This window comes from Grampus griseus (genome assembly GCF_964374135.1).
Source record: "Grampus griseus genome assembly, chromosome: X".
In the NCBI taxonomy this organism is placed as follows: domain Eukaryota; kingdom Metazoa; phylum Chordata; class Mammalia; order Artiodactyla; family Delphinidae; genus Grampus; species Grampus griseus.
Window position 1 is genome coordinate 93365905 of NC_138999.1, and position 22117 is coordinate 93388021.

General features: G+C 44.2%; 1 protein-coding gene across 3 annotated transcripts in view; it reads left to right on the forward strand.

The window, feature by feature from the left end:
• The window catches only part of ATG4A (autophagy related 4A cysteine peptidase), a 63634-nt gene that overhangs the window by 40864 nt on the left and 653 nt on the right, over nt 1-22117 (forward strand). Inside the window, exons 4-12 of one of the 3 annotated variants that reach the window (XM_082680824.1) lie at nt 82-180; nt 2566-2667; nt 2889-2961; nt 5309-5388; nt 6097-6284; nt 6406-6484; nt 10961-11106; nt 12533-12589; nt 14014-14122. In XM_082680824.1, the coding sequence (XP_082536950.1) occupies nt 82-180; nt 2566-2667; nt 2889-2961; nt 5309-5388; nt 6097-6284; nt 6406-6484; nt 10961-11106; nt 12533-12589; nt 14014-14122 (933 nt within the window). The remainder of the gene's footprint in view (nt 1-81; nt 181-2565; nt 2668-2888; nt 2962-5308; nt 5389-6096; nt 6285-6405; nt 6485-10960; nt 11107-12532; nt 12590-14013; nt 14123-22117) is intronic. The other 2 variants (XM_082680825.1, XM_082680826.1) reach the window with 2 other exon arrangements.

Consider the following 22117-nt stretch of genomic DNA (forward strand, 5'->3'; position numbering starts at 1 on the left):
GTATGATTCCCAAATATGCTGATGTTTCGGGAAAGGGCAGTTCAAGGAACTCATATTCATTCCCATCCATTTTGCCAACAGGGGGAACGGGCCCTTCGTCAGACGCCGGCTGGGGATGTATGCTACGCTGTGGACAGATGATGCTGGCTCAAGCCCTTATCTGCAGACACTTGGGCAGGGGTGAGTTCAATTTGTTCTGGAAACTGCCTTGGAGACCTCTGCAGTCGCACTTGCTGCTGGTAGTTTAGCACTGGTGCCGAGGGAACAGAGCTGCAGGTCCTGAAGTGCTCTCTGCAAGTCCAAATAGTGGGGCTGACAAGTTGACAAAACCTCTCGTGAGAAGAAAACAGCCGGCATTTCCTTGTGACTCACCAAGCTGGAGACATATTTTCCTGGGGCAGATGAATGCTGAGGCAGGTGTATCATTTAGAGTTTCCATCTTCACTATTGTTCGCATGAGTCCTTAAACAGGTCAGATAACAAAGGGAGCAGGAAGAAGGGTGTGGTGGTAAGTCTGTTTTTTGACCTCATTTAAAATATCTGCCTAGTGAAGGATGTCAGTGACCTAAAGGAAGTGCCTAATGAGGGAGATATTTTGGTTTGGGTTCACTGATGATGTCCATTCGATGATGAAGAAATCCTTAAATCAGCTTCCTCAGGAGGCTGCTTCATTAAGAACCTTCCAGTAATCACTGCTGGAACTCTCGAGTCTTGCTTTCTTAAGACATGCGTGTGCTTCCCTGTCGGCATCTGTAGGCTGACCTTGGGTAGATGCCAGTTCAGGCACTTGGGTGAAAGTCTGGTTTGCCTTGGGGATGAGGGAGTGAAAGAACACCTTGGATGAGATTGGGCTGCTGAACTCATTGGCTTTTGCTCCTTGAGATTCAGAGGTACAAAAACGTCGCTCCCTGTCCGGGACTACGCAACCTCACACATCTTCCTGCGGTTCCCAGAGAAGATTGGGGAAGAGGCTGGGGAGAGTTTAGGGCTTCGTGCCTTCTTTTCAGGGTCTAGGATGTCCTGTGCCTGTGTTTCCTGGGTAGTATCATAATTTCTGTTTTACAGATGAGGAAACTGAGGCTCAGGAAGTAAGGTGACTTGCCCTGGGTCAAACAGCAAGAAGGCATCGATTTGGGAATAGAATGCAGGTCTTCTGTCTCCTTGTCCAGTGATTTCTCTACTGTACACATACTTCTTGGAGCAGATTGTTCTTACTGTTTAACTTTCTCATTTATGAAACACTTCAAGATGATTCTTCTGGAAGTGAATTTTGTGGAAAGCAAACTGGGGGAAAAACCCCACAGTCAGCAATCTCAATTGTCTTAATATAAAAGCAAGTAGCAGGAAGAATGTATAAATAGATCTTGTAGCTAAGATGAATGAGAAGATGTAATTTTATAAAGAAGTATTTTGGAGTGTTTCCTATTCGGTTATTTTACAGTTGAGGTGGGGTGTTCACTTATCACTGTCATCAGTAAATATTTAGTGGTACTTAGAAGCCAGCTAATCAGGGTTTCCCCCAGACTTGGACAGTTTGGTAGCTGATGAAAAACAGTTGGGTGTTCTTCACCCTTTGAAGACTGCTGGATGCGAAGTTTAAAACTTTGGTTTCAGAAATACTAGAAGCGAAGAGAACTAAAGACTCTGGAGATAGTGGCCTTTGGCTTCAAGTAGATTTCAGTTGTGAATTCAAATGCTCTCTAAAACCTCAGGAGAGAAACTTCTGTCTTGGAAGGAAACTAAGTCTCAGAAATCTGTCCCATTAGACAGAGTTCCTAGAGCTGAGGGAATGGGAATAGTGCGTCCTGTCCACAGCAGTGACGACGAGAGTTTTTGCAGTTGTCCTCAGTAAGCGATAAGCAGCCCCTATTGGATTTGGGGGGCTGTGCCTGAGGCACAGATGGGATCCCCACAGATGTACTTATTTTAGTTTTGGTCATAAGGAAACCTGGAACACCTGATAACAAAGGTATTTGTTTTTCCAAAACTCATCGTGGCCTTTTTAAAAGGTTGTGTAAAAATGGCAGCATGCATTTAAAAAAAAAAGCTTCCTTAGTTGCAAATTGTGTGTATTCCCCTGGGAATAGGTGTGTGTCAGAAGAGCACTTCCCCCCGTGAGACTCTGTGGGCAATGCTGCCAAAATATACGAACCAAAGCCATTGCTGTCTGTGTGGACATGAGACATAACAGCGTCTGGGTGAGACACGGATATACTGCCAGGTTTTGTGGTGACCTCCTGTTCACTGAGTAGCTGACCAGAAAGGCCTTGTGACACTGTCTTCATGTAATATTTATCCAACTCAAGCTCGTGGGCTAAGTCAATTCCTTGGTCAACTTCTTGTTTTGCTTTTACTTTATACCCAGTGAGTCTTTGAAAGAAATCAGTTTCCAGATGTCTTGGTCATCAACATTAAAGATCCTTAGGAATGTTCTGACCTGATCGCTCCCACCTTCTACATGTAACTCTTTTGTTTTCCTTCTAACCTCGTAGTCCCAGTAAGAGTGCAGAGATAACAAGCAGTTATAAAAATGATTTTAACTCATTTTTTCTTTTTCCTAAAAAGACTGGAACTGGGAGAGACAGAAAGAACAACCCAAAGAATACCAACGAATCCTACAGTGCTTCCTAGATAGAAAAGACTGTTGCTACTCTATCCATCAAATGGGTAAGGTCACATGAGTAGTTTAAAGGCTGTCTCTCTGTTCTGTAGTTCAATTAAGAGGAAAGGAACACTGTATGTGAAATTCAGCTTACATTGCTGTACTTGCTTTTCTTGTTCCCTGCTTTATATGTGGCTCTACTAAGTCATCCCATCTACTTATTTATGCAAAAAATTAGGAGTTGGTGGTTTGCTAACCTGTTTATTATTTTTCCACATAAAAACAGCACAGATGGGTGTAGGAGAAGGGAAATCAATTGGCGAATGGTTTGGACCAAATACAGTTGCACAGGTGTTAAAGTAAGTAAAAGAGTCTGTCATGCGCCTTATGCTACCATCTCCTATGCCTCCCTCCACCAACTCAACATCCCATCAACCCAGCTGTTCCTGCCATCCCACTAAGCCGCCAAACATCTGTACCATTTTGCTCAGATAGTTCTTTGAAATGTATAATGTGTGTGGGCAACTGTCTTGGTAAATCACAGTTATAGTCATTGGTATCAGTCTATGGGGAGGCCCCTCAGGACTCATTCTGTATCCCACTTGTAGATTGGTGCTCACGTGCTCAGCCGTCAGCCTGAGGGTCACTTTGAAGCCAAAGGGTTTGCACTAAGTGGGGAAGCCTGAGCCAGCCTAGGCAAGACACAGACTCCCACCCTGTATGGTATATAAAAAAAAATTCTTCACTGATTCATTCAACATTTACTGGGTGCCTCTGTTGCCCTAAGTACGGAGTGCACAGAAATAAACTAGGTGTAGTTCTTGCTTCAAGGACCTCACCACCTATTAGAGGAGACAAACCTCAAGAGAGTCTTAGAATCAGTTTGTCATCTCTTAGGAGACTCAAGGTACCCCAGCATGGTACTTTCGCAATTGTCCTGTTAAGTCTCAGAATTCACCTCCCACAGCAAGAGGCGACATGGAGAGGCCAGGACCAATGCTTTGGAAATGAATGGGGTGAGTGGCATCAGCACCTACAGCTGCAGGCCACCTCACCTATTGTCACTCTCCTTTCTGACAACCTATCACCAAATGGGAACTCCATGAGGGCAGAGATTGTATTTACCTCGTTCACTCCTGTAATATTAGCACATGAAACTGCCTGGCACATGTAAGTGCTCAATAAATACTTGATGAATGAATGAATGAAAATGGCAGATAGAATCTGGGGCTGGATTTAGGCATCAGAAAATTGAAACCGTCTAGCCTCCTTTGGTAGCTACTTCAATTCCTGGCTCTCTGGCGTGTGATGATGGGACCTGCTCCATGCAAAATACAGATGGGGCACTGTTTCAATTATTAGCCAACCTTCAATGAACTGGAATGCTTTGTAAATGTGCTTTTGAGGGGAGTAGTCTGGACTTCCTGGGGACCCAAGTGAAACCTGTATCTTTGCATTACTCTGCTAACAGTGCAGCCTCTCTGAGACCACTTTCTTACCTTGGTCCGTAGTGGTTTTTGGGGTGTTGTTGATCTGCTGAGTGAGGATCTGGTGGTATTTCGGGAACCACTGTAGGAACCCAGGACAGAAAGTGTAGAAGATTAGAATGGCTGTGCCGAGCCCAAAACCTAGCTTGATATGGTTGGTTTATAAATGACATCCCTCAGAATTTGCTTCTTTCTTCTAAATTTTGAGCTTCCCACAACGAGCAAATGGAAACATACATTTTTAAAGAACTTAAGTGGGTTCTGAGTCATCGTGATTGTTATTAACAACAGTAGATGATGATGATGTCATCATTATTATTTGGGGGGAAAGATACTACATTAAATGAAATTAAAATATAATGGTAATTAACCTCTTCTTGGGAGTTCCTTTGGTTTGGGAGAGAATGTGTCTTTTGTTTTGTTTTGTTTTGTTTTGTTTTGTCAGCTATTGAGACTGGGCTTTACTGCAGAATTCCAGAGTAGCCAGGGTAAACATGTCTTCTTCATACTGGCAAGAGGAGAAAGAAATAAGGGAGAGATAGACAAGGTACTTTACTCAGACATCAGATAATCTCTCTTTTAAAGGGGTTTGCTTTCTAGTCTCCTCTGAAGTCATGCATTTCAGCATGCTCTGTCTTCAGTTGTTGACCAGCAAGGCCCGGCACTGAAGCCATCTGCGGCCCAAGTCTCCTGGGACAGCATCCTTACCGCATGTGGGAAGGGACAGAAGAGATCACCTCTCTCTCTCTCTCTCTCCCCCTCCCTGGATTTCCCTAGAACTTATTGTTTGTATTATGTATACTCCTAAACAAATATATATATGTGTATATTAATAACAGTTTTCTTTTTTTGAAAGAAGGAGTAAGTCAGAATGTCTCTTATTTAAGAAAAGAAAACAAAATCTCTTGGGAGAAGATGCACTGGTAACCTCTCTCTCTCGCCCAGTAGGAGTAACATTATTTAGCAAGGCAGCCTTTTGCATTTTGTAAAGCAGGCCTTATGTTTGAGGTGCGGAAACAGTGCCTCTGGCATTCTCAAGGTCCCTGGACATAGAATGTTCCAGAGCTCAGTCAAGGGAGCCAGACCTGACCTGAATCCCGACTTCTCTGTGGCTCAGTGTTCAGTAACTTCAGGAACGCTGGGCATACATAGGTCGTACTGCTTCCTGCCGAGATGTCCATCTTCCCCAATTGTGACTTCATTGTATGTTGCTTTGCAGAAAACTTGCTTTATTTGATGAATGGAATTCCTTGGCTGTTTATGTTTCAATGGATAACACCGTGGTTATTGAAGATATCAGTGAGTCCCGGGCCAGTTTACATTCTCGGGTGGCTGGGTGATGCGGTTCTTCCTCACCATTCAGAATGTGTGTGGGGCATGGTGGGAGAGAAAGACAGAAAGCGAGGGAGAAAAAGAGAAAGAAGATACATACACACCCCCATTCCCCCGCCCCACGACCCTCTGGCCTGCCCATCTAGCAGGACAGGGGAGCACCGGGCTCCGGTTAATCATTCCCTGTGCCCCTTCTTCTCTTCCCTTTCAGCTTTCTGAAAGGGAGAAAACAATTAGAGGATCTCTGCTGCCCCTCAGTGAGGCACCAGACCCTTTCCCTGCAGGACTCCCCAAGTGCAGGTAATCAGTTAAACCACTGACAGGTCTTCTGTGGCAGCCCCCCTGTGCTCCCTGCCACGGGGTTAGAGGGACCAACAGATACAGTCCCTGTTTCCAAGGCCCTTGCAGTCTGGTTGAGAAATGAGATTCTCCCAGTGAGCCCATAATATCTGACAAGAGGTAAGTGAGTGTTCAGTTGCCAGAAGGAGGAGAAGTAAGGGCTGGAGGAGTGGCCTGGGCTTCCTGTAGGAGGTTGGGCAGCAGGGCCCCGGTGGCCGGGGGAAGGGCCTTCCAGGCAGCGGCTGTCATGTGAGGTCTCCTTTGGTTTTGCCCTTGGCACATCTCCTAGGGCTGGATGCCCCTTATTTACCCAGCTCTCTTGTCTTCTGTTTCTAGAAAAAATGTGCCACACCCTCCCCTTGAGTGCTGAAACAGCTGCCGAGAGCCCCCCTGAGTCTCTGAATGCTTTGACCCAGAGTAAGGGCCCCTCTGCCTGCTCTCCAGCCTGGAAACCCTTGCTGCTCATTGTGCCCCTCCGCCTGGGCATAAACCAAATCAATCCTGTCTATGTCGACGCCTTCAAAGTAAGTCGCACCTTTCCCCAAGCCGCTTGCTGCCCGCCCATCCCACCGCCATGTGAGCACGGAGATCCGTGAGCAGCAGTCCACACATGAGCTGAGAATCTTGCGTTCTCTTTCCCTCCAGGAGTGTTTTAAGATGCCACAGTCTTTAGGGGCATTAGGAGGAAAACCAAATAACGCCTATTATTTCATAGGATTCTTAGGTAAGAAAAGAGGAATCACAAGTAAGTCATCATGGGCTAGGGGAGGGTGGGCAGAAGGTCTGCACGGGAGACCAGGCAATTCCAGTTTTAGGGGGCCCTCACCTAGCCTGGAGATGCTGTGGCCTCTGGGCAGCTCATCTTGTCTCTGGCCTGGAGAGTAACGTTTACCTGTGCCTGACAGAGAGCAGATCCCCCTTCAGTGCCTCTGCTTCATTGCCTCTTGACAAGATGGTTCTGTGGCTGCTTTCCCACTGGACGGCCCCAAGGTCATAGCATTGCTTCAGCACCTGTCTCTCTTTCCTGTGGCGCCCAGGGTGGCAGGGCTTCACTCCCCTGGCCTTGCCGATACCCCTCTTACTGGGGCTCGGGCGTTCAGGCTAGGAGCCGTCCTCTGGCTTCCTAGGCTCATGCAGCTTGGGTTGCTAGCTTATTGTTCAGAGCCCTGACTCTGGTGAGAATAAGAGGAGGCGAAGACAGAGGTATCCCTTTCCTGATACTGGAGGCTAAGCCTTAAAACGACTAACCTCCTAATGTAGATCCTGATGAGCAGCCCGGCATTACCTGCCTCAGTAGATGCCTCTGGAAACCCAGCCACTCACTAGCTGTGACCAGAGACATTTAAGGCCCTTGGCACACGACGGGAGCTAGCCCGGTGCTTCTCAAACTTTAATGTGCACATGAATCACCTTGAGAGCCTATTATAATGTGGGTTCAGCAGTTCCGGGGTGGAGCCTGAGAGCCTGCATTTCTAACTAGGTAGTGCCGGTGCTGCTGGTGCCACACTTTGAGTACCAAGGGCCTAGACACCTGCTTAGTGCTGCAGAGTAAGGGAGTGATGCGGTGAGGGAAATGGGATACGGGACACCTCTCGCAGGAGTGGGCTTCGAGGAAGCTATGAGCTTAGAGTGCAAGGGAGAGCCAGAGCAGGCGTGGGGAATGGCCTGAGGCACGTGCAGAGGACTGAGTGAGATGGGCTTGGTCACCTCCCCACTCATCTCCTCCTCGGGGTTTCATGGAGGTGGGGCGGGTGGAAACAGACCCAGCCCTGTATGTGGTCAGTGTCCCACTGGCTAGCTAGCTGTGTGCCAGCAGGAAAAGAGCGTCAGCTCTTTCAGTCTCAAGCTCCCTTTATGGAAGATAGGGCTGACCCCCAGCTCACCATGTTGTCCCCTCACAGGAAAGCACTCAGCAAAAAGAGCCAGCCTGACCCCAGCGCCTCTTTCCTCTGCTCGCTCTTTCTCTCTTTAAGGTAGGGTTTCTCCACAGTTGCTGGGGCTCTCTCGAATGCTGCCATCTACTGGTCTATCCTAAGAACTACAGCTTGATGGAACATTTGGAAAGTGGAGGCTTTTCTTTTTCTAAGTACAAACCCCAGTATTTAGAGTGTTATAAATTTAGATGTTCTCTGTTTCTAAACTTTTGGGTTCCTGTCAAAGAAAATGTAGCAAAAATATATTTCCTATTGTCCGTGCTTGAGGAAAAGGTGGAAACACTGGAAAATAATTTTGGAGGGATCTCAGTGAATCCTGGGCACCCTGGCCTCCTTTATCCCAAGTTACCCAGAGAGAATTTGCCAAGCTGGCATAGCCCTCCTGTTTCCTGAGGCCACTGGGTCGGGGAGACATTGGTGGAGTTGGACTACTTTTGAAAGAGGTGTGGGCAATCCTCAGTTCCCAAGACAGAGGTTTACATAGTGCCCATTTGCCCACTAATGTCCATAAATCCTTTGTTTAACCTTCACTTGAGGCTCCAAACTCCCCTCAACTCCCATTTTCTGACTTACCCCCTTACTGTATTAGGCTCAGGTGGGGAGAGTCTGGATTGGCAGAATGTCTGAAGGGAGGGGACAGATGAGAACTGCCATTTTCTGAACAAGGGACTCTGCAGAGGGTTCTCTCTCAATCTCTCTCCCCCTCTTTCTCTCTCTCTCTCCATGTATAAAAAAATATATATTTATATTACTTGTCATTATAATATATTGTTTCCTACGTTATATATAAATATATAATTTATATTATATAATATACAATTATATATTAAAACATATATACATGTATAGAGAGATATAGATGAATATCGATAGTTATGTAGAGATGTATAGCTTTAGATTGATTGATTGATAGAGTTAGCACAACACCTGAGGTAGAGATCATTATTTCCATTTATGCCTAGCGGAAGACTTAGAGGGGTTGTTTACTCAAGGTTACTGAGCTCAAAAGTAGCAAAGCCAGGATTCGATCCCAATTTGGCCGTCCCTGCCCACCACACCACATTGCTTCCCGAGTGCCCTCTTGCCCGGTGGGAAGCTGGGAGAAGCTCCTGGTGCACAGGACTATGGCCAGGGTGAGAGACTGGCTGGGAGATTTTTTTCTGCTTAGAATGTTTGTCCCCTGTGCTTTGGTGGAGGGTGCCACCTGGAGATCCGTCGCATGAGCCCAGTGTCTGCAGATGGTGGACCTGCCTGCCACTTCTTCTTGGGCCTCATTAGAGACCTTGATTTAGTCCCCATATCATTTCTAGGACTTTTTTTTTTTTTTTTTTTTTGTGGTACGCGGGCCTCTCACTGCTATGGCCTCTCCCGTTGCGGAGCACAGGCTCCGGACGCGCAGGCTCAGCCGCCATGGCTCACGGGCCCAGCCGCTCCGCGGCACGCGGGATCCTCCCGGACCGGGGCACAAACCCGTGTCCCCTGCATCTGCAGGCGGACTCTCAACCACTGCACCACCAGGCAAGCCCTCTCTAGGACTTTTTTGATCTACTGTATCTCTTTTAAGCACTCTCAGAAATAGGGCAGCCCACAGAGCTCCACTACACACACACACACACACACACACACACACACACACACACACACACACACACACACACACACACACACACACACACACACACACACACACACACACACACACACACACACACACACACACACACCCATGGGAAAGGGCCAGACTCAGAGAGGACACTGCTATTATTCCCAGTACCTTAACTCAAAACTGGCAGAACGCTCGGTCCTAATCCTGCTTTGGAGTCGCATTTTCTCGTGCACAGCTTCCTTCTCCCCTTCCCTTTCTATGGTCTTAGGTAGGCTTTCCTCTAAACATCCTGGATGTTGCTCTTCATTGAGCCTTGAGGCTTTTTTGAGATAACTGGTCTCACCCGCCTGTGGTCTGGGGGAATATGTACCTTGAGTTTCCTAAAGCAAGCCATATGGGGGCATTGATTTCCATATGCTCTTAAACATATATTTGTAGGAAAATCCTTTTGAGTCTCAGCAAGGTACATCTATGACTACCTTGCGTTTGTATTGTGTTTTAAGCAGTTCACAGAGGTGAGATCTTCTCATTCTGATAATACCCTGTGAGGTAACTGGAACAGACCCAGTGACCCCAGTTTAAAAGCAAGAAAATTAAGACAGAGTGAAGTGGTTTGTCCTAGGTCTGCGACAGAGATAAGTTAAACTTGGCATCAGACATCAGAAACACTCTTTGCCAACAGAAGCACTTAGATGTACGCAGAAGAATCCTGGGTGCCATTCCAGAGAGTGTCTTCGGGGTGTCCCTTCCCACCCCATCCTCCTGCCTCAGGCAGATCTCTCTCTTTGCTTGCTTAACCCAGTCTAGAACACAGAGGCCCAGATGGTTCTCAGGCCTGGACAGCGAGGTTGGGGTGACCCCTTAGGTACGTCAGCCTACTCGGTGTGCTGCTGATGAGCGTTAGAGGGACTCTCAACCCTTTGAACATTAGATAAAAGTAGAGATTTTATTATCCCATACTCCCCCCAGATCATTATTGGGCTAGACTTTTTCAATTTAATGAAGCAGCATTTTTCTCCAATTTGTAACGGTCGACCAATCTCAAAGTGAGTTTTCCCAGCAAGGCGTATGTGTACTGATATTACTGTGACCAAGGCAGTGCTTTCTGACAGGAATTACTGACTTGCTAACAATGACTAACTTGCTAGCGAATCAAGACCAGAAGTCAGCTCCCTGGTGTCTCACCCATGGCAGAGTCAGCATTCCCATTTCCTTTGGAGGCCAAGGCCTTTTTCCTTCCCAGATGTGCTCTTTGACCATAGGTCTAAGAACCAATGGTCTAGAGCAAGAGGCTTTCCAGTGTTGAAAGGGTCAGGAGGCTCCCTGATGGCACCTGGACTCATGGCTACTGCTGCTCACCGAGCCCGCCATGTCATCTGTGGTCGCTCATTCCCCCCTTTCCCCAAACCTGTGCCTTTCCACTTTTGGACTTGGGCTTTGAGGAGATATAAATGCTAGGGCAAGTCTTCGCATTGAATGATTGGCTTTGGGCGTGGGTGGCTTCCTTCAAGCATGGTCACCCTCCTTCAGGCTTTCTGTCATCTCATTCTCATTGTCACTAAGGGAGGGGTTAGGACAACCAGAGCGCCTCATCCCAAGGACAGCAGTGTGGCCAGGGCCGGTGGTTCTTCGAAGGTTAAGCATGTCTCATTCAAAACAGGTGATGAGCTCATTTTCCTGGACCCTCACACAACCCAGACCTTTGTTGACACTGAGGAGAACGGAACGGTTGACGACCAGACTTTCCATTGTCTGCAACCTCCACAGCGAATGAACATCCTGAGCTTGGATCCTTCCGTAGCATTGGTGGGTATCTGAAGGTTGGGTGGCCCAAGAGACACAACGCTGCCCTATCACAGTTTGGCTCCCTGGAAGTTATCCAGGTTGTTAGGTAGGGCGGCAAAAGAATGTTCGCTCCCCACCCCCACGAGAGGTAGTGTCGTGTGGTGTAGTGGGGAAGGAATGGGCCCTGAAGCCGAGTTAGGATCGAAGCCGCTTACCAGCCATGGACTTAGGGGGAGTCCCTTAACTTTTCTGAGCTTCGGCCTTCTCATCTCTCCAGTGGGCAAAATGGTAGTTCCTTCCTTGCATGGCTGTATGAGTACACTATGTGTAAGGCACATAGCACAGTGCCTGGCGTGTTGTAAGCATTCTAGAAATGTTAGTCATGACCAGTGTTACCATCTTTCCCCCTTTTCCTTCTTGCCCTCTAAATATTGCTATCCGGGCACCGGGAATAAGGTGAGACATAGGGAAGGAGGGATAAGGAGGCAAGACCTCCTGGGTGGACAATGTCCATTCCTCTGGGCACACAATCCAGGAAGCTGCAGGCTTTCCCCCGCTGGAAATATGACTGCCGTCCACACATGGAAGGGACAGCTGCCTGGGAAGTAGCCAGTTGTTCTGAGGTCTGTCTGCATCCTCTCTACCAGTTTAACCCGATTGTTGGAGGGCCAGTGATGGAGAGCTGACAGAGTCCTCCTCTTGTTTTGGACCATTCTTTTAGTGCTGTAGGATGGTTCTGAGGATGGGGAAGGAGGCTGATGGTTCTCTTTATTCCTTTTTTTTTTTTTTTTTAACCACCAGGGACGTCCCTGACTTTTTTTTTGAATTTTATTTGATTTGATTTTTTATACAGCGGGTTCTCATTAGTTATCCATTTTATACACATTAGTGTATATATATATATATCAATGCCAATCTCCCAATTCATCACACCACCACCTCTTTATTCTAAAAGATAATTTCCTTAAGGTCAAAGCCACCTTGTTAAGTAATGCCTCTAGCTAAAAGTACTATTTGGCTTTTGTTTGCTGGTTTTAACGGATCATTTTTTATACGTAGGTATATTTGTGCACTGAATGTAATGGAAGTAACCCTGTGCTTTGGAGATTGGTTTTCAAGTTACTATATCTCACCGTGTGAAGGGAGAGGATCAGGGAGGGAAAGGGACAGGGTAAAAGGGAAAGGGACAGAATAAGAGAAAGAGGCAGAGAGAGAGAGAAAATATGAAGATGAATGAGCAGATGTGTGTGTGTCCAAGTGAGGCACTGATCTAGAAGAGAGATAAGCTCAGACACTCTTCCTCCTTGTTGCTGGGAGGACACATCCAAAGGAAGTGGCCCACATCCTACTTCACAACTCCGGGCCAACGGCTCCATCTTGCAATACAAAGGGCCTGCCTGGGTGCCCCTGACCAGTTCTAAGTTGTCTTCTTTTGCTTTCCCCCAAGGGATTTTTCTGCAAAGAAGAAAAAGACTTTGATAGCTGGTGTAGCCTTGTTCAGAAGGTAAAGATGTATGTTTTTCTTAGTCTTAAAAAACAAGTGTTATTCAATATAATTCCTTTTCAAGACGGTTTTTCATAGTAACATAAATCCAGCCTGATATGACTTTATTGCAAAAGAAAGAAACTAGGATGTGGGGAATTGTACATAACTTTGGGGAAACTAAAGGAAAACTTTGGTTTGCAATATGCTTAGTGTGTCAGGTGAGCGATATTTTTAACTACTGAATGTTCCATCTCATTGAGCCCGTGAGTCAATGAAATATTCAACTAATATTCTACCATTTTAACTTAAAAATGCCAATTTCATATAGCTCAGCCTAAATTCTTCCTTACTCTGTTTGTAACACTGAGATGGTTGAAGAAGCCAAACTACTTTTCTATTTGTTTCGTGTCCATTTACAGTTTAATGTGTTCCATTATGGTTTAAGGGGCTTGCCTTTCTATTAACTGTCTTATTTATATAAAATATAGGCACACTGCCACTTAAAGCAAACACAGTTTGCAGAAATCTGTGTAAATACGAAAGCAAGTTATTCTTTCTTTTTGGCATTTTATGTCAGAGGGTATTTATCATTTTGCTGGCTCACAACTTTTGTATCTGCCTCCCTCATCCTTTGCTTCTAACACATGCCAATTATGTGGAAGATATTGATCAACTCTTATTGAAAGAATGAGGGGAAATCATAGGGAGTAGTTTAAAGAGCCCTGGATGGGGTGGCAGGAGACATCATGTTCTCTTATCTGCAAAACAGAGGGGTTGGAGAGATGGGATCTCAGAGCCTCTTGTAAGTGTAAGGAGGGAAGATTTTTCTTCGCAGGTGAACAAATAATTAACACTAAAGTCCCCAGCTGAATCTGAAACCGCAGTTAATAATTGGCTGAGACATAATGGAGAATTATTTTCTAAAGGCATTACTTACATTTCAGAATGCCACAAAACTGTATATCACATTTAACGTTAGAAAGAAAATTTTCTGATAAGACTATGCTATTTAAATTAGGACATATATCATACATCTTGGATTGAAACTGAAACCATGCCAACATGTACCAATATTCTTTGGGGGCAGATTTAACTTGACTAACCAACATTTCTTTGGAGCCAACACTTCAGGAACATCTCACCCCTAAATTGAGTTGGTCCCATGCAACTGGCGTAAGACCTCATGATGGAGCATGGGCAGTGAGTACTGGCCTTCCGTCAGATCCTCCCTCCAGCGTCCTTCCTTCCTGGCCAACAGTATCTAGAATTGAAGAGAGCTGGGTCTTCAGACGGGTCAAGTAGAGGATGGGTGTATTTGCTAAGCCTTTGCTTTCACCTTTCAACAGCCAGGCCACTCTCTTAGGGTTTGGAGTCATATACTGCCAACTGGGCAGATATGTAGTGACTCTGCAGTGTTTACAACTGTTTCTATGTCTCCTCAGGAAATTCTAAAGGAAAATTTAAGGATGTTTGAATTAGTTCAGAAACATCCATCACACTGGCCTCCCTTTGTTCCTCCAGCCAAGCCAGAAGTGACAACCACGGGGGCAGGTAAGCTGTTGTTCAGAAGCTCTCTGGCCAGCAGACCCATGGATAGCAGTTGCTTTTTGTTTTTTGGTTTTTTTTTGCTGTACTCGGGTCTCTCACTGTTGTGGCCTCTCCCGTTGCGGAGCACAGGCTCCGGACGCGCAGGCTCAGCGGCCACAGCTCATGGGCCTAGCCGCTCCACAGCATGTGGGATCTTCCCGGACCGGGGCACGAACCCGTGTCCCCTGCATCGGCAGGCGGACTCTCAACCACTGTGCCACCAGGGAAGGCCTAGCAGTTGTTTTATGAGACAGAAGCAATTGTGCGTCATGTTTTCTGTGGAAATGAAAAATTTCTACTCAGCTGCACTGATCAAGGAATGGTGCTTCTTCTGATGAACTAATATTTACCAATTTCAAAGAATGATAGTAAAAAAAATGAGCTCCGTGTAAAAGTTCCATACAAAATCAAAATGACTAGAATTTCTTTTTTTCATGGTCTGGTTCAGAAGACAAATCAGAGGCCATGCGTAATTCAAAAGCTACCTTGAAGGTCTCACAGAGCCTCAACTTCATCACTTTGATTAGGACTGTGTAACAAGTCCAGTTAGTTTGATTCTTTTTTTTTTAATTGAAGTATAGTTGATTTACAATGTTGTGTTAGTTTCAGGTGTACAGTAAGAGATTCAGTTATATATGTACTTTTTCAGTTTCTTTTCCATTATAGGTTATTATAAGATATTAAATATAGTTCCCTGTGCTATATAGTAGGTCCTTGTTTATCTATTTTATATATAGTAGTATGTATCTGTTAACCCCAAACTCCTAATTTATCCCTCCCCGCCCCTTTCCTTTTGGTAACCATAAATTTGTTTTCTATGTCTGTGAGTCTGTTTCTGTTTTGTAAATAAGTTCATTTGTATAATTTTTTTAGATTCCACATATAAGTGATATCATATGGTATTTACCTTTCTCTGACTTACCTCACTTAGTGTGATAATCTCTAGGTCCATCCATGTTGCTGCAAATGGCATTATTTCATTATTTTTTATGGCTGAGTAATATTCCATTGTGTGTGTGTGTGTGTGTGTGTGTGTGTGTGTGTGTGTGTGTGTGTGTGTGTATCTCACATCTTCTTTACCCATTCACCTGTAGATGGGCATTTAGGTTGCTTCCATGTCTTGGCTATTGTAAATAGTGCTGCCATGAACATTGGGGTACATGTATCTTTTCAAATTAGAGTTTTTGTCTTTTCAGGATATATGCCCAGGAGTGGAATTGCTGGGTCATGTGGTAGTTCTATTTTAGTTTTTTAAGGAGCCTCCATTACTGTTCTCCATAGTGGCCACACCAATTTCCATTCCCAGCAACAGTGTAAGAGGGTTCCCTTTTCTCCACACCCTCTCCAGCATTTATTATTCGTAGACTTTTTGATGATGCCCATTCTAACTGGTGTGAGGTGATACATCATTGTAGTTTTGATTTGCATTTCTCTAATAATTAGTGATGTTGAGCATCTTTTCATGGGCCTGTTGGCCATTTGTATGTCTTCTTTGGAGAAATGTCTATATAGGTCTTCTGCCTATTTTTTGATTGGGTTGTTTGTTTTTTTGCTATTGAGCTGTATGAGCTGTTTGTGTATTTGAAAATTAATCCCTTGTCCGTCACATCATTTGCAAATATTTTCTCCCAGTCCATAGGCTGTCTTTTCATTTTTTAAAATGATTTCCTTTGCTGTGCAAATGTTTTCAAGTTTAATTAGGGCCCATTTGTTTATTTTTGCTTTTGTTTCCATTACTCTAGGAGACGGATCCAAAAAAATATTGCTGCAATTTATGTCAAGGAGTGATCTGCCAATGTTTTCTGCTGGGAGTTTTATAGTATCTGGTCTTACATTTAGGTCTTTAATCCATATACTCAAATCCATTTTGAGTTTATTTTTGGATATGGTGTTAGAGAATATTCTGATTTCATTCTTTTACATGTAGCTGTCCAATTTTCCCAGCGCCATTTATTGAAGAGACTGTCTTTTCTCCACTGTATATTCTTGCCTGCTTTGTCGTAGATTAATTGATGATAAGTGCATGGGTTTATTTCTGGGCTTTCTATCCTGTTCCATTGATCTATGCATCTGTTTTTGTGCCAGTACCATGCTGTTTTGATGACTGTAGCTTTGTAGTATAGTCTGAAGTCAGGAAGCTTGATTCCTCCAGATTTGTTTTTGTTTCTCAAGATGGCTTTGGCTATTTGTAGTCTTTTGTGTTTCCATACAAATTGTAAAAATGTTTGTTCTAGTTTTGTGAAAAATGCCATTGGTAATTTGATAGGGATTGCATTGAATCTGTAGATTGCCTTGGGTAGTATGGTCTCTTTAGCAATATTAATTCTTCCAATCCAAGAACATGGCATATCTTTCCATCTGTTTGTGTCATCTTCAGTTTCTTTCATCAGTGTCTTATAGTTTTTGGAGTACAGGTCTTTTGCCTCCTTAGGTAGGTTGATTCCTAGGTATTTTATTCTTTTTGATGTGATAGTAAGTGGGATTGTTTCCTTAATTTCTCTTTCTGATAGTTCATTGTTAGTGTATAGAAATGCAACAGATTTCTGTATATTAATCTTGTACCCTGCAACTATACCATATTCATTGATGAGCTTTAGTAGTTTTCTGGTGGCATCTTTAGGATTTTCTGTGTATAGTATCGTGTCATCTGCAAGCAGTGACCGTTTTACTTCTTTCTTTCCAATTTGGATTCCTTTTATTTCTTTTTCTTCTCTGATTGCTGTGGCTTGGATTGCCAAAACTATGTTGAGTAAAAGTGGTGAGAGTGGACATCCTTGTCTTGTTCCTGATATTAGAGGGAATGCTTTCAGCTTCTTACTGTTGAGTAAGATGTTTAGCTGTGAGTTTGTCATATATGGGCTTTATTATGTTAAGGTATGTTTCTTCTATGCCCACTTTCTGGAGAGTTTTTATCATAAATTGATGTTGACTTTAATCAAAAGCTTTTTCTGTATCTATTGAGATGATCGTATGGTTTTTATTCTTCAATTTGTTAATGTGGTGTATCACATTGATTTGAAGATATTGAAAAATCCTTGCATCCCTGGGATAAATCCCACTTGATCATGGTGTGTGATCCTTATAATATATTGTTGGAGTCAGTTTTTTGTTGGAGTCAGTTTTTAGTATTTTGTTGAGGATTTTTGCATCTATGTTCATCAGTGATATTGGCCTGTAATTTTCTTATTTTTTGAGATATCTTTGTTCTGTTTTGGTATCTGGGTGATAGTGGCCTCATGGAATTAGTTTGGAAGTGTTCCTTCCTCTGCACTTTTTTGGAATAGTTTGAGAAGGATAGCTGTTAACTCTTGTCTAAATGTTTGGTAGAATTCATCTGTGATGCCATCTGGTCCTGGTCTTTTGTTTGTGGGGAGTTTTTAAATTACTGATTCAATTTCAGTACTGGTAATTGGTCTGTTCATAGTTTCTATTTCTTCCTGGTTCAGTCTTGGGAGATAGTACCTTTCTAAGAATTTTTCCATTTCTTCTAGGCTGTTCATTTTATTGCCGTATAGTTGCTCATAGTAGTTTCTTATGATCCTTTGTATTTCTGTGGTGTTGGTTTTAGCTTCTCTTTTTTCACTTCTGATTTTATTGATTTGGGCCCTCTCCCTTTTTTTCTTGATGAGTTTGGCTAAAGGTTTATCAATTTTGTTTTTCAAAGAACCAGCTCGTCGTTTCATTTACTTCTATTGTTTCTTTAGTCTCTATTTTATTTCTGCTCTGACCTTAATGATTTCTTTCCTTCTACTAACTTGGGGTTTTGTTTGTTCTTCTTTCTCTAACCTGTTTTAGGTGTCAGGTTATGTTGTTTGAGATTTTTCTTGTTTCCTGAGGTAAGCTTCTATCGCTATAAACTTCCTTCTTAGAACTGCTTTTGCTGCATCCCATAGGTTTTGGATCATCATGTTTTCATTTTCATTTGTCTCTAGGTATATTTTAATTTCATCTTTGATTTCTTCAGTGATCCATTGGTTGTTTAGTAGCATATTGTTTAGCCTCCACATGTTTGTGTTTTTTGCAGTTTTTTTTTTTTTTGTAGTTGATTCCTAATCTCATAGTGTTGTGGTTAGAAAAGATGCTTGATATGACTTCAGTTTTCTTAAATTTACCAAGGCTTGTTTTATGGCCTGGCATGTAATCTATCCTGGAGAATGTTCCATGTGCACTTGAAAATAATGTGTATTCTGCCGCTTTCGGATGGAATGCTCTACAAGTATCAAGTTCATTTAGTCTAATGTGTTATTTAAGACCTGTGTTTACTTATTGATATTCTGTCTGGATGATCCATCCATTGATGTGAGTGGGGTGTTAAAGTCCCCTACTATTATTGTGCTACTGTCAATTTCTCCTTTTATATCTGTTAATATTTACCTTGTATATTGAGGTGCTCCTATGTTGGGTGCATATATATTTACAATTGTTATATCCTCTTCTTGGATTGGTCCCTTGATCATTATGTGGTGTCCTTCTTTGTCTCCTGTAACAGTCTTTATTTTAAAGTCTATTTTGTCTGATATGAGTATTGCTACTTTGGCTTTCTTTTGATTTCCATTTGCGTGGAATACCTTTTTCTATCCCCTTACCTTCAGTCTGTATGTGTCTCTAGATCTGAAGTGAGTCTCTTGTAGGCAGCATATATACAGGTCTTGTTTTTGTATCCATTCAGCCAGTCTATGTCTTTTGGTTGGAGCATTTAATCCATTTACGTTTAAGGTAATTATAGATATGTATGTTCTTATTGCCATTTTGTTAATTGTTTTGGATTTGTTTTTATAGGTCTTTTATTCCCTTTTCTTCTTTTGTTCTCTTCTCTTGTGATTTGATAACTACCTTTAGTGTTATGTTTGGATTCCTTTTTCTTTTTTGTGTGTATATCTATTATAGGTTTTTGGTTTGCAGTTACTATGAGGTTTTTGTTTAACAGTCTCTATATAAATGTGATTGTTTAAGTTGCTGATCTCTTAATTTCAAGTGCATTTTAAATACCCTGTATTTGTACTCTCCTCCGCTCACGATTACAGTTTTTGATATCATATTTTACATCTGATTGTTTTCTGTATCCTTTAACTGCTTATTGTGGATACAGCTGACTTTACAAGTTTTGTCTTTTAACCTCCCTACTAGTTTTGTCTGTGTATTATATACTACCTTTATTTGTCTTTACTAGTGAGCTTTTTCATTTTATAATTTTCTTGTTTCTGGTTGTGGCCTTTTCTTTTTCACCCAGAGAAGTTCCTTTAATATTTATTGTAAAGCTGGTTTGGTGGTGCTGAATTCGTTGAGCTTTTGCTTGTCTGTAAAGCTTTTGGTTTCTCTTAAGGAGAGCCTTGCTGGGTAGAGTATTCTTGGTTGTAGGTTTTTCCTTTTCATCACTTTAAATATACTGTGTCACTCCCTTCTGGCCTGCAGAGTTTCTGCTGAAAAATCAGCTGATAGTCTTATGGGAGTTCCCTTGTATATTATTTGTTGCTTTTCTCTTGATGCTTTTAGTATTCTCTCTTTATCTTTAATTTTTGTAAGTTTGATTACGGTGTGTCTTGGTGTGTTTCTCTTTGCGTTCATCCTATATGGGACTCTGTGCTTCTTGGACTTGGGTGCCTGTTTCCTTTCCCAGGTTAGGGAAGTTTTTAGCTATTATCTCTTCAAATATTTTCTCAGGCCCTTTGTCTCTCTCTTCTTCTGGGACCCCTATAATGCAAATATTAGTGCACTTGGTGTTGTCCCAGAGATCTCTTAAACTGTCCTCATTTCTTTTCATTCTTTTTCTCTTTTTTCTGTTCAGCTGCAGTGGTTTCCATTACTCTGTCTTCCTGCACACTGGTGCATTCTTCTGTATCATTTGGTCTACTATTGATTCCTTCTAGTGTATTTTTCATTTCGGTTATTGTACTCTCCATCTCTGTTTGGTTGTTCTTTGTATTTTCTCTTTGTTAAAAACTAGCTTCTCATTCTGTGCATCCATTCTCCTCCCGAGTTCTTTGATCATCTTTACGACCATTACTCTGAACTCTTTCTTGGGTAGATTGCCTATCTCCACTTCACTTCGTTCTTTTTCTGGGGTTTTATCTTGTTCCTTTGTCTGGAACCTATTCCTCTGCCGCCTCATTTTGTCTAAGTTGCTATCTGTATTTTTCTGTCTGTGGTAGGTTAGTTACGTTTCTCAACCTTGGAGAAGTGGCCCTCTGTAGGAGGCATCCTATGTGTTCCAGCAGTGCACTCCTCTCTTGTCACCCAAGCTATATGCTCTAGGTGTTCCCCCTAAGAGGGCTGTTTGGTTCCTTCTGTTGTGGTGGGCTGACTATGTGGGTGGTCTGCTAGGCTTAGTTGGCTTCTAGTCTGGTTGGTTGCCAGGCCCTGCCTTGTGCAGATGCTGCTGGTTGCTATTTAGTGGGGCCTGGTCACGAGGTGGCTGGTTGTGGAATCCAAGGGGGCCCTGGAGCTAGTGCTGGCTCGCTGGTGGCCGGAGTCAGGGTCCTGAAGCCTCTGGGGCTGTTGCCCAACTACTGGCAGGGGTTAGTGCTGGATTACTGGCAGGCAGAGCTGCTTCCTGGAGTGTGGCTCCTGGGCCCAGGGATCCCAGAGCTCATTTCAGATCACTGGTAAGGGGGGGCTGGTTTCTGATACAGTTGGGTATGGGGTCTTGGGTGTCCCTGAGGTTGCAGTGGCCTGCTAGTTGGCAGGGTCAGGGGCCAGCTGGTCCCAGGATAGGGTCTCTGGCCTGTGTTGTGGGATTGTAGTTTTCTTGCTTCTGGTGTCTGCCCCCTGGTGGGTGAGCCTGCTTTAGAGTCTTGTTCAGGATTCCTTGTGGGAGGGGCCAGGGCCTGCCCACTGGTGCGTGGAGCTGGGTCTTGGCCCTCAGATGGGCAGGGCCATGTCTAGGGGCTTGTCTGGAGGCCGTGGGTCAGGACTTCTTTAGGCAGCCTGTCTGCTGATGGGTGGGGCTGTGTCTCTGCCCAATTGGTTGTTTGGCCTGAGGTGTCCCAGCACTGGAGCCTATAGGCTGTCGGGTGGGGCCAGGTCTTGGCACTAATGATCCAACATGTCAGCCACCAGGAGTGTTCATGTAGTTGAATGTTCCCCAGTATGTCTGCCACCAGGGTGTATGTGCCCCGGGTGAGCTTCAGCCACCCCCCCGCCTCTCCAGGAGAGTCTCCAGGCCCAGCAGATAGGTCTGGCCTAGGCTCCTATCAAATCACTGCTTTTGTCCTGGGTCCCAGTGCACATGAGATTTTTGTGTGTGCCCTTTAAGAGTGTAGTCTGTATTTCCCCCAGTCCTGTGGGGTTCCTGCAGTAAAGCCCCACTGGCCTTCAAAGCCAACTGCTCTGGGGGCTCCTCCCCCCAGTGCCAGACCCCCAGGCTGGGGAGCCTGATGTGGGGCTCAGAACTCTCACTCCTGTGGGAGAACTTCTGTGATATGATTATTCTCCAGTTTGTGGGTCGCCCACCCTGGGGGTATGGGATTTGATTATATCGCGAGTCTGCCCCTCCTACCCGTCATGTTGTGGATCCTTCTTTATGACTTTAGTTGTAGAAGATCATTTCTGGTAGGTTCCAGTCTTTTTCATCAATGGTTATTCTGCAGATAGTTGTTATTTTGGTGTGCTCATGAGAGCAGATGAGCTCAGGGTCTTTCTACTCCCACATCTTGGCCCTTAAACCTATTTTGATTCTTTATAGAGAATTGCTAATACTCAGCAGTGGTCCCACCTATAAGTCTCCTCTACACAAACTTTTCTGTAGCGAAGCAATTAAAAATGCATGGTCTTGGGGCTTCCCTGGTGGCGCAGTGGTTGAGAGTCCGCCTGCCGATGCAGGGGACACGGGTTCGTGTCCCGGTCTGGGAAGATCCCACATGCCGTGGAGCGGCTGGGCCCATGAGCCATGGCCACTGAGCCTGCGCGTCGGAGCCTGTGCTCCGCAACGAGAGAGGCCACAACAGTGAGAGGCCCGCATAA